General features: G+C 39.2%; 2 protein-coding genes across 5 annotated transcripts in view; one reads left to right on the top strand and one right to left on the bottom strand.

The window, feature by feature from the left end:
* Positions 1-8,656, top strand: part of LOC124212415 (uncharacterized) — a 27,049-nt gene extending 18,393 nt beyond the window's left edge. Inside the window, exons 4-11 of the mRNA XM_046612386.2 lie at positions 2,703-2,935; positions 3,061-3,272; positions 3,534-3,748; positions 3,824-4,024; positions 4,110-4,226; positions 4,312-4,590; positions 4,740-5,229; positions 7,017-8,656. Coding sequence (XP_046468342.1) covers positions 2,703-2,935; positions 3,061-3,272; positions 3,534-3,748; positions 3,824-4,024; positions 4,110-4,226; positions 4,312-4,590; positions 4,740-5,229; positions 7,017-7,413 — 2,144 coding nt within the window. The 3' untranslated portion in view covers positions 7,414-8,656. The remainder of the gene's footprint in view (positions 1-2,702; positions 2,936-3,060; positions 3,273-3,533; positions 3,749-3,823; positions 4,025-4,109; positions 4,227-4,311; positions 4,591-4,739; positions 5,230-7,016) is intronic.
* On the bottom strand, positions 7,748-12,336 carry LOC124212418 (putative serine protease K12H4.7). 4 transcript variants are annotated; one of them, XR_006881641.2, is made up of 10 exons: positions 12,180-12,336; positions 11,393-11,620; positions 11,051-11,232; positions 10,697-10,932; positions 10,393-10,528; positions 9,947-10,263; positions 9,725-9,857; positions 9,382-9,551; positions 9,008-9,200; positions 7,748-8,133 (listed from the first exon to the last, which is right to left on the bottom strand). XR_006881641.2 is itself a non-coding variant. In XM_046612396.2 (9 exons), the coding sequence occupies exons 2-9, from the start codon at positions 11,591-11,593 to the stop codon at positions 9,091-9,093; spliced, it is 1,485 nt and encodes a 494-aa protein (XP_046468352.1). In that variant the 5' UTR covers positions 11,594-11,620; positions 12,180-12,336; the 3' UTR covers positions 8,236-9,090. The 4 variants fall into 4 exon arrangements, 3 of the variants coding, with proteins under 3 accessions (XP_046468352.1, XP_046468353.1, XP_046468354.1); XM_046612396.2 differs by lacking the exon at positions 7,748-8,133 and having other exon boundaries at positions 8,236-9,200; XM_046612397.2 differs by lacking the exons at positions 7,748-8,133; positions 12,180-12,336 and adding an exon at positions 11,868-12,008 and having other exon boundaries at positions 8,236-9,200.

The following is a 12,336-nucleotide window of genomic DNA, read 5'->3' as shown; positions in this document are numbered from 1 at the left end:
ACCAGACGATGCGTACATGCAATCTATCATTATCTTCTTAGATCCAATCAAAAAGCTTTACGGCGCTGCAAAGTGTTTTTCTCCGAGGATACCTTAAGAAGTTTGCATTAATGTTACACCTTAGTTGGGAATTTGTGACTCTATTTGTTTACCGGAAAACTGATTGGTTCTCTTTTAATTTGATTGGTTGTTTTTCATTTCCGTTTTTCTTATCTACCCGGGATGATTTCGCCTGTTAGGAATTCCTTATAAGAAAGTACGGTTAGCGATATAGCGGGACTCAGCTAGTAGCCAAGAGGAGGAAAAAAAATCTCTTGGCTCGATTTGCACCGTTGCGTTGCTGATGGTCGAGTAGTGAGCCACTGTACAAGTTTTACGCACTTACAATGCCAATGTGATTACATATAATCGGCGATACGATTGTCATGCACGCAAACCTCAATTTCCTACATTCCGAACTTCGGCTATTGCCCTGCATCGGAGACGTTCGAAATTTGAATTTGAATATTAACTGTAACTCGCAGGAAGAGCTTTTGTCTAATTTCTCGTCTACCGTGCTAATTTTAACCGAGGCAAATCGTAATTCTTGGGGTTTCAAATTATTCGTGTTACATAAATTAATGAAACGTAATCAATAATATGCCTATTCTACCATCGACACGCGAAAAAATAGGATCAACGTTCAGCTGTCAGCCTGGTTGCATTAGTTTGATTTTTTTCACCAGATTACGCATTACAAATTGATAATCCCAATGATAGTGCTTACTCATGGCGATGCAGATATTCTAGAAAATGGGGGCAAATGAAAGTCAAGTGCAATGGCCTGCAGTGCCTCGAGGGAGGATAATTTGCAAATTCAGAACTAGGAATTACCGTATAAAATTACAGAAACAAACCAAGTCGGTATATACACAAGTCTGGAACCGTCCCAGAGTCACAGTCGAAGTGGTTACTGGGTCAAGAAGAGACTCGGTTCTCTAGGCGACGATATTATCTGCCCACAAAGTCGAACTGGTCCGTATAATCATTAGCAAACCTGCAAGTGAAAGCCCCATGGATCTTTTAACACTCGCTTCTACACTTTATAACGAAAAAATATATATAGCGATAAAACGGAACCGCGACGTGACGCTCGGATTTTCACCAGTGAGATAAGAAATAGCGGAAGTAGCCATCTAGCGGTGAAAAATATGCCACACTTAACAAGGGTCGTATTTAGTTATAAAAGTAGTTTTTCATCCTCTTTTTTCATCTGCGTAAACTTAACGTCACGAGATTGGAAGAATCACAGCTTGCACAAAGTGTTCCGTGCCTCGGTTTAAGTATAATTATCCTAAAACGATCAGCTGATTAATCTTGTTTCCGCCATGTTTCACGCAGTCATGCAAAGACGACGGTACCAAATGAGATTTTATTCACTAATCAGGCTACCTAAACTGTAACATAATTGATTAATAATTCGCTCCACGGCTGATAAATTTTATGCGGGTATATCAAAGTGCGATATCCTGTAGTCGTATTGTATCTTTATAAGAAACTTAAAGACAGGGTATCGTAAATATTTTTTATACGGATAACAAGAGACAAGTAGTTCGCGGCTAATGACGTTCACTATGTGTTATTATCACTACCATTATGTTTGTTTAACTTGCTAATTAAGCTGTGTAACGAGCAACTAACAAGACGTACACGCGAAACGTCGCATGGACCTGCATTCTTGCTTGTGCAGCGTACCCTGGTTTTATATCATAGCGTGGGAATTAGCCAACTGCTTTAACGATCGGCATAAATTAACTTTTTGACACTGTTCTTGGTTTCACTTGCAGGCGATCCAGTTTTCACTAACTTTAATGAATACGGAAAAATAAGACACGTTGAATTAAAACCGTAATTGAAGAAAAATGTTATAAGAATTTGAATGCTGATTACGATGATCGCTGTAATATATTTTGTCTCGAATTTTTCCCAATTTATCGTTTCTAAACAACTTTTATGTTTTGTGTTTGAATAGGAATTACGGCGTGAAAAGTATTATAATGGTACACCGTGTTATTATTCTAAAATTATTATTACAATATAATGCATGCATACTGTACATATAGGCATAGGTATGTATTACACGTTGAGGTAGAATGTATAATGTGCCTGTAAATGAAACAGGGAAGTAGGCGCGTACTTTAAATTTATCTATACGTCGTATGCAAATTATCCACGGATAATAAAAAGAGAGCTGAATTCTTCGCTTTACTCCAAATGCGTTTAGTAAATGAGAGAAGGCTTAATAAAAACGGAAGAAGAAAATAAAATGGTGAATAAAATTTTTTTAAAAGCGACTATTTCGGGGAACCGGAATTATTGACCTACACACTTCAGACCTACTGTAGAATCCACAGGCATAAATAAAACGCCTGGTAGAATGAGAATGTTATTAAGGCTACACGCGAGACACGAACTTGAGAGAATTTAAAATTAATTTCCCCTTTGTGCTTGTTCAACGTCGCGTTTTTACGGAATGTTTTGGGAACATTATATGAGACATAAACTGCAAAACAAATAGTTTCTCAATCTCTGTTATACTAATTATTGAGTAATACTGAGGAGTTGATCACTCATAAATTTGATGTACACCTGATTTCGAGATTACAAAAATTTCAGCGATTTCAAAAGATTTCATAGGATTGAACTCTATTTTACAATTTCAGGAGAGGGATTGCCAGGCACTATCGTTGTTCGCGTAGGTAACAACAGGCCTGATCTTGGAACAAACCCAATTTGCAATCGGTTTACCGGTCAGTTGGAAGAAGGGCAGCCTCTCTTTCTGCCATGCAATCCTCCGATGCCAGGAGCCTTTGTATCGGTCCATTTAGAAACTGCTTCGACAAGTCCGGTGCCTGTGCAGTTGTCACTGTGCGAAGCTTTCGTTTACACTGATCAGGTGAGCAAGAACGTGTCAAAGTTGTGCCCAGAATTCTACTCAGCGATTTTTGTTCTCTGTTCAACTTATGGATTCAGAATCAAAGAGTTGTGCGTTGTGGTTATAACACTATGCTTTTATTCCAGGCATTGCCCATTGAAAGGTGTCCACAATTCAGGGACCAACCGCCAGGTTCCACCGCAACTTACAATGGCAAATGCTACATCTTCTACAACAGACAACCAATGACGTTCAGGGATGCTCTAGGATTCTGTAGAGCGCGAGGAGGAACTCTGGTCGATGAAAGTAACCCAGCACTGCAGGGATTCATTTCGTGGGAACTGTGGAGGAGACATAGGTATGTTATCCCTTTCAAATATCTCAAAGATCTGGACATTAGCCAGCATCGAAACGTTTTGACTGTCATCATAGTTTGTAGATTTAGGCCAGTGAAGCATGATCGCCATTGACTTTAAGTAGAGTGAAAGCGAGGAAAATAGAGAAACTCTGTCTAATTAGTCACTGACTTAGTTCTAAGAAACGTTAGATCCAGCTTGTGATCTTTCAGTTGTTGAGTAGCTTTCGTGGTTGGAAATTAATCAAGCATCTATCGTTACAGGAGTGACACATCGAGCCAGTATTGGATGGGAGCAGTGCGAGATCCGAAAAATAGAACTACCTGGCGATGGACCGGAAGCGGAGAAGAAGTTTCAGTTTCTTTTTGGAGTCTACCTCAGGGCACTGACGAAGATTGCGCTCGATACGACGGCACTCGAGGATGGCTTTGGTCAGACACCTCGTGTACAGCTCATCTGAATTATATCTGCCAACATCGTTAGTACAAAACACGTCCAAATTTAATCCTTAAATGATTGAAAATCTTTGTTACGCTCGTCGCCTTCGTTACAGAGCCTCGTGCATGTGGTCGTCCTGAACAGCCGCCTAATTCTACGATGATTGCTAGCACTTTCGAGTCAAGTTCGAGAGGAAATTACGAAGTTGGAGCAACCGTAGAATACAGTTGCAACGGTGGCAGTCTGCTCATTGGACATTCGACTAGAACCTGCCTCGATACTGGATTCTACAACGAATTTCCACCCATCTGCAAAAGTAAGTCTTTATCACTGGAATATTTATACTATTGAGCCAGAAATTAAGTATATCCGTCACTAATTCTGATTCACTTTACGTTTAGACATCGAATGTGGGTATCCTGCAAGCATCAGACATGGAGAATATACTCTGATCAATAACACAGTCAGCTACCTCAGCCAAGTCCTGTATTCTTGCGAAGATGGTTACGAAATGACTGGTGAGAACTAAAACTACCGTACAACCATGCGGCAAAACATGGATCGTAACATTCTCTAACATGTCATTTGAAATTCAAATTACAGGAAGAGCCAGGCTGACCTGTGACGTTGATGAGAGATGGAATGGCCCTCCACCCCGCTGTGAACCAGTTCGATGTGACTTGCCATCGGTTATTGCACACGGTCGTTACGAAGTAGCGGTAGACAGCGATACGGAGATTGGTAGAAATAAGAATAATCAAACACTGTTAGCTGGAAGTATTGTGACTTACACGTGTGAAAAAGGCTATCGGCTCGTTGGCTCTAGACAGATATTGTGTCGGGAGACAGGGCTTTATGATCGCGTCGCGCCGACTTGCGTAGGTGAGGGAATGCACGAGAACTCTAATAAAATTAAACCTGGTTGCTAAGATTAAGCGGGTAGTTGAAACAGAATCATTTGCATAGATTCCATTTTCAGTATGTCGAAATTTATGCATAAATTTTACACGGATTTCAATTCTCCATTGCAGAAGAACCTCGTACAACGGTTCCACTTCCACCCCATATAACGAGTCGGCCTATCAGCACGCGTGCTCGACCGGTAGTTCCGACACGCACACGATCTACTACAACGGTTTCATCCACAAGCAGTATTGGCACGTCTCCAATACCCCCGATACAGGGTACCAGCGATGTGGAGCTACCTGCAACCGTTAAGGAAACGATCCCTCGAAAGCCATCAATATTGTTGAAAACTCCTGCGCCGACTACGATCACTGACGACAGCCGTGATCATCCTCAGGATAATGAAATCGCCGGAAGTGGAGTTGACAATGTTCAAGCTGGTTTTGGAGCCGGCGTTCCTGAGCCCTCGGGTCCGTTTAGAGTGGAAAATGGGGATCAATCCTCCAACACTCACCAGGCCAAACTGAACCTCGGCGCTGTTATAGCGCTCGGTGTTTTTGGAGGGTTCGTTTTCCTTGCCGCTGTGATTACCACCGTAGTGATTTTGATACGCAGGTAAGAAGAGACCTGACTACTAATTTATTAATTTCAATCGTCTAAATTTTTTCTTCACTTTGTTTAAGTAGACTGAAAAGAGCATTGTTGAAAAAACGAAGCGTACCTAGTTGTCTCAATAAGCTTCTTTGGAATATTTGCAATGGACATACATATCGTCTCTTGATAAACAACCATCTTTCAATGTTTTGTGTTAATCTTCTTTTTTATCTGCGAGCTTATATGTATTCGTTTACTTTCCATCTGTATGTGCGTACATTAAACCGCTTACTCTTTACTTAACTCAAAACTTACACTTTACGTTCACGTATTCTTCGTCGTGAATGAGGTCACTAAATACTGTAGTATTAAATCGCATCGACTCAAAAACAAAAAGTTATAATTCAAACTCAATCTCCATACTCGAAACAATTTTTGGTCGATTGATTTAGCCTACAGTGATCCGATAGTAATTAGCTAAAACTGAAACTCGATTGATGGTACGCAAGTGAAAAAAGCGATACAATCATGCTTTCAATCATTCGCCTGAACAATAATCGTACCATCAAAATCATTATCATTTATCATTTCACTTACTGAAAATATGTATGTATTATAAAGAGAATGAAGAAAATTGCAAACTTTTGAGTACCATCAACTGGAGTAGTCAGCACAACAAGCGTCTATAGACATAGATAATAGTTAATGCAAGATGTAGCTATGGTTAAAATAACAAAAAACCTAACTAACATTTAAACAATTTGCGCTGTGGCGGTAATTAGCGGCAGCGGCGGCGTCGGAGGAAGGCGCCGCAGGGGGCTCGGTGGGGTGGGAGGGTTGGGAGGTGGCGGAGGTGGTGGCCTTGGAAGGGGTGACGCCGCGATGCCCTCGCGCTGGTACACGCTTCTGGCGCTACCCTTCCCCGACCAGCACCTGGGGCGCCGAGACCTCACGGCCCGCCGTGGCAGTGATCACCCTTATTCTTTTGGTCTGTCAGCCGCTCACCGTGCCGGTTACTTCTCCAACCCATCCCTGTAAATTCTGTTTGCTCCCTCCCCCCCAACCAACGCCCACCGATACATCAATGATCAAGAACCACCGCCACGCGCGACGTGCCATCCTCATGAGTGTCACTAGTCAAGGTAAACGAAGCCTTGGAGTCCACAGTTTTAAATCGCACCACGTAGCGTATTAATATATTCTACTTTACAAAATGTACACTTCATGTAAGATTTCGTTAACTGTCAAGCATCACTCTTATTCACCTTCTGCTTTTTGTTTTTTTTTTTATCGACAGGCTTGACTGCACGCTATCTCTTCGCTGTTTTGACTTCAGCAATCTTCAATTATTAACCATGCTTTATTAATGCTTATCGACAAATACATGTTTCATCTCTTGGACCGATCACTCAGCTATCGAAGTCAGAAATACACTTCAGTCAAGTCATTTGTATCAAAATACAATGGGGATGAATGGAGATAGTAGACAACTAGAAAACTATACTTTTTATACATCTAGTATTCACGTTCTAGTTTAATTTAGTCAACAATTCCATCAATCCCCTCAGTTGCTGCATGTAAGAAATATGCCTAAGAAGTCTGACATCTCCTTGCTCTCAAGAAAAAATTTCCAAACTTGCCTGGAACAATTTAAGAACAGGTTTAACAACAAACTTAGATCTCGATACAAAATTTTGGTCACGCAACGCTCAACTCTTGCTATCTTTACAACAAATGAATGTATCCTGAACTTTCAATTGTCGGTTATACCCGTTAGCTGAAAGAGAAAAACTTTTATTGCAATTTAGGAATCGCAGTAGAGGTAGCAAGCATTACCGCCATCGGGCATCCCCTGACTGCAACACAGTAGCCAGTTTCGATAGCAATTCATCAGAGAGCCGAGGTGGACTAAATCGCTACTATCGGCAAGCTTGGGAAAATCTTCACGAGACTGCGGGCCAAAAAGCAAATCACGCACCCCTACGTCGGAAAGAAACTCTGGACGAGCCTGGATACAGAGAAAACTTCCGTGGAAATAATACGGAACGAGACGGATCAGAGCTAGTAGTCAGTGACGTTGCTGCATATCCGTCAAGCAAACACGCAAGCGTCTCTGATAAGAAAAGGCATCACCATCATCATCATCACCACCATGGATCAGCTACGCCAGAATGGAGGCAGCCGCAGTCTCATCACAGATATTGAGCACAGATATAATTATGCAGAAAAATGAGTTCTAATCAACATTGTTCTTGATTTATTTGTATAATAATATTTATTTCTCATGCTCGTTACTGAGAATTATTGAAGTACGACGAATGGCTACAGAAAGCAAGAAATTATTTTTCTTCTAATTCTACAATTGAACTCATTTTTTTTTTGTACCTATATGAAAGTGGTGTTTTTTTGTTTATTTTTTTTTTCAACACGTTACTTGGTGAAACGATACAGATGCCTAATTACAACAGCATAGAATATTCGCCGTTCGTATTTTCGTATAAGTGAAATGAAATTAATATTATTTTTTTTTGGGCTGATGTATTGATGTAAATAATAATTAATTGATCAAGTAAACTATGATCACAATAATCGCAATGATTCATTTTATTCTTATCGCAGAGTTCTATGCTATTGTAATATTGTCAACGCTGGTCACAAGGGATGCCAAAAAAGAAAAGAATTAAAAAAAAAATTGTATACAACGATCAAATGCATATACATACATACATACATACATATTTAATTACACATGTTATACTGAATTTTAATTATAGGACACCACGAAATCATCAAATACATTAATCTTATAATCTTTTGCAACAAATGATGTTGTACACAAGCTAACAAAACGGTTTTGAACTAACGTGGATATTGGAGGAATCCGAAATGAATACCTTGGCCTTGCTTTGAGGGAGCCAATTAACTCTGAAATAGAAGATACTATTTTTGAGATACTTTTTTTTTTTTTTTTTCTTAATCAATACTTTTCTCATTGCTAAGGTAAGGCCGACGTTTTTCATGCGGAAGAGAAATAAAAATAAAACACCCTGATAAAACTGATAGATATTAACGAACAAGCTCCGACGTAAAACAAAGAAAAAAAACTCGTGACAGTCAGAATCACAAGAATATACATATAGTTCAGCATACAACGAACTTCGGATTATTGTTAAACAACTAATTACATCACTGTAACCTTAGTGATTTTATAATTATATTTCGTCATTCGCGATTTCCAAGGTAAAATATACTGCTGCCATTAATAGGCGCTCACATACTTTACCTGAATATATTATTAAGACTTTTACTCGATGCACGACGCAGTGTTAAAATTGAAAGAGATTCGTGGGTGTAACACTCTAAGGCATGTTATGTATATTATAAATAGAAATTAGTTATAGTCAATGTATTGACAATCGTATTAGAATAAATATATTTATGAAATTGATTGTATAATTTTGAAATGCTGCTATTATTTCCAATTTATTATAAACCAATCACGTAACTATTTGAAGAAAATTAAAATTGATTTCGATAATTAGGTCATTCAAAAACATGTGGTCGCTACATGCTTACGAAATATCGGACAAATAAGTGAACAGTGTCTTTTTTAATAATCTTTCTAAAACGCTTTATTGTAAAACGTGTTTCAAAAAGAAATAGACTAAACAGCATTGAGAAAGAAACTTACATTCACATTTAAGATTAAACTTAACGACTGGGTATATATATCATGTCTTTGTATAAAATATAACTTCACAGTCTGTAGAACATTATCACGATTTGCCAAGTTACTTACATCTTGTTTTGTATCATATCGATAAGCTTGGCTTGGATTTAGAGTTATTATCGTCCACAATACATATCATTTAAATCAGTCTTTCAGTTCTTAAGCCATTGACCAATCAGTTGACCAATGCGTTTCCGGGCCTCGGTCAATTGTGGTGGATCATTATCCGACTGAGGATACATATTGGCGCAGTGGGCCGTGCCTTGAATTACAAGAACCAGAATAGGTAACAAACATTCCAGGCCAAACAGTGGCTGAATACTCTATATTGTTAATTTGATATTAAAGGTAATACCATTCTGTGTAATACGACAATTTCACTACACAATATTTCGATTTATATCTGTATTTCAACAGTTTTCTAATCAAATAAAGTGACTCACCGTTTATGTAAATAGCTGGTGCCCGAGGGTTGGTCGACTTTATCTTGCCAAGAGCATGCCACGGGTCAATACTTCCATGGACAAATACCACGTTGCTGACATCCAAATCGAAAGCTCCGTAAATTGTATTGGTACGTTCGACCGCAGATTGCAGGAGATGTATATTGTATCTGCAAAATGAATTGAGGCAAGTTTATCGTGTCTCTGGGACAAGTGATTATTTAGATATGTACAATCATTTTCGTTCGCAAACAACTTCCAGAGAATCAGAGCACGTGAATATAAAATAAAAATTTGCAAGTACGTTTTGATGTTAGACAATCAAACAGTAATTGACATCTACCTTGGTCCAAATATGTCAGTGCACTGCTGAACAAAGAAATCTACTGGAAAAGTTTCGCTGAAAAGCTGAGGTCGCGCAGTCGATGTCTGGAAGAATCCGAATTCGGTGCAGGTTTGATAAGTCCATTGTCGACCTTTGAACGTTAAAGAAAGCGTCAGTTTATGTGATAATTAACTTGAACCGTGACTGCACCTCAATCGATTACGTATGAACTTTACCAACCTCCTTCTGCTGCCTCATCAGCCCAGCTGACATTCCGAAGTTCACTGATCATTTTGTTATATTTATAGTCGAAACATTTCTCATCGTTTGCCTTGAGAAGTAAATTGCTAACCTGAGCTAGACGAGAAACAGGTGTACCTCTGTTCTCATCTACCAGGATGTTACAGATCGTGTCAATCGTTATGTTGGCCGTTTTTGAACTTTTACGATTATCCTTGTTGTACTGTACTACCTCAGCGAAATTGCTTGCCAGTGATTCATACATATTTGCTATATCATTGTTTTTCGTGTGACCGGGGTCAATAGGGTCGCAAAACCTTAAATTCACAAGGAAAAATTAACACATTGTATTGGATTGTTCGATGACATGGAAAAAAATTGCGAGTCACTGCTGCTGATTTAAAAAATAAAGTTAAATAATATGTAAGAACGTTACGGTACAGTACTTGAATTTTTCCGCTAGTCCCTTCTGGCCAAGAGGATGACGCAACATTATGTGAACTTGTTTATTGGCAGTAACGACTGCATCGATGCATGCCTGGGAATGGGTTCGCAAGGCATCTTCGACTACAACGTAATATTCTGTAATTTACAAATAGTAGAAACGTATTATTCATCGGAATATTGTTGTTCCAACGAGATTTCGCCTGTAATGGTATCTAAAAATTAATTCAATCCAGGTCAACCGAATTCAAGGTCTGAGCTTTGTTGATGAGGAAAGAAGTGTTTGCATATCTATCGAATGCTTACGCTGAAAATCAATCTGTGCCAAAAGGGGTCCACTGGCTGACATGGCTCCGTGAACAAGGTGAGGATACTTGGCTCGAGACCAAGCAGCCAGAGAACCTGGATAAGATCCGCCAAAAGTGATCCATTTGGTTCCTGCAGGAATCTGATGTCTGAGATTCATCCCTTCGATGAAATAAGCAAGATCGGCCAGTGCCTGTTCAGAGCTCAGATACATGAGATTTTTTACACTCAAATCGCTGGAAAAAATTACATGAGGTGAATTTGCAAAAAAAAATCCTGAAGCCAATGCGAGCTATACACAGAGTTATCATCATGGAGTTTTGAAGTAATAACAAATTTCACTTTGCAGCTTACGCAGTCGGGTGGCTTTTGCCATAGAAGCGATGTTCCAATTGGAAACACAAGGCTCCGTATTGCTTTGCATATTCAATCCATTCTCCTTCTGCCATCCACTTTGGATTAGCAGTTCCTTCCCCGCCAATCATAAGGAAGACTGGCCCTCCTTTCTTGTAGAATCCGGAATTGGTAAAATATCGCTGAAGAAAAAATAAGGTTTATCAACATAGATTTTCCCATCAATAATGCGTATATCGTATAGCATTGAATGAATATAGCATAAAATCGGAGCTAAGTAAATGAGAACTAATTTTCCCTGTCTAGGATCATCAGATATAAGTATAAAACATCATCACACACCTGTTTCCATGTTCTAGCGTCGGTTGGGTTGAAATGGTCAAGAAATTGTTCAAACCACTGATCCTCAACTGGCACGTAATCTTTAGAGAGAACAGGCGATCCTAGGTTTCCACCCTTGCTTCTGCCACGTGCAAAACTGCGCAATGCTAATGCAGCATTAACGCCAGCTAGCAGAATTACAAGTAGTCGAATGAAAAGCATATTAACGCCTATCAATTGTGAAACAACCTGAAATGACAGTGACACGAGAAAAATTAGCTGCAGGAAACACAAAAGATGTGGATTAAAAAGCATTTCATCTTTTAAGTGATGTCATTTATAGTTTCCTTTTATTACATGTAAAAAAACCAACGGCCGGCTGTTGAAGTAAAAAAATAGAGATATCTAACAAACTGTCTGGCAGAAATCAGTGTTGTTATTAGTATTATTGTGTTTCACCGACTTTATTATGACTCATTTGTGATATTGCAACTACCTTAATGTAAGACTATCGTGCAAGTGACGTGAACGATGTTAGGTATAAACTGGTGCCGATGTAAATTTAGAGAGAAGAAATTTGACCTACTGTATTACGGGTCACTGGGATTAAAAGGAAATTTGAAGGTTACAGGGAGAGGAATAAAAAAAAAATAAAAACAAGAAAACTAAACAATCGAGAACGAACGGACCGATATCATATTAAGAAAAGTTTTTGAAACCTATTTGACATGAGAAACGACGGTTATTTTGACAGCAATACTAAAGTATAATGTTATTTTCTCGAAAATAAACGGCTGCTGATACTTGCCGGGTTATGGATGATGGATGAGTGTGGGTTATTCTGGGAGAGGTAGTTTTATTTCTTCAGGCATGCGCTTGACAAGGATACTGAGAATACATCTGGTACGCGCGACGACGACAACAACAACGTCGTTTATGACACGGAGAAGTTAAGTACCGACCAA

This window comes from Neodiprion pinetum, chromosome 2 (genome assembly GCF_021155775.2).
Source record: "Neodiprion pinetum isolate iyNeoPine1 chromosome 2, iyNeoPine1.2, whole genome shotgun sequence".
NCBI classification, from domain to species: Eukaryota; Metazoa; Arthropoda; class Insecta; order Hymenoptera; family Diprionidae; genus Neodiprion; species Neodiprion pinetum.
Note: the sequence above shows the minus strand (reverse complement) of the source record. Positions and strands in the feature narration are given on the sequence as shown.

Excerpts from the sequence above, each read along its gene's own strand:
- LOC124212418 (XM_046612396.2), bottom strand. The coding sequence starts at position 11,593 with ATGCTTTTCATTCGACTACTTGTAATTCTGCTAGCTGGCGTTAATGCT. Across the intron at positions 10,933-11,050 it reads GGCAAAAGCCACCCGACTGC|CGATTTGAGTGTAAAAAATC; the intron begins GTAAGCTGCAAA and ends AATTTTTTCCAG. Across the intron at positions 9,201-9,381 it reads ACCAGCTATTTACATAAACG|GCACGGCCCACTGCGCCAAT; the intron begins GTGAGTCACTTT and ends TTGTAATTCAAG.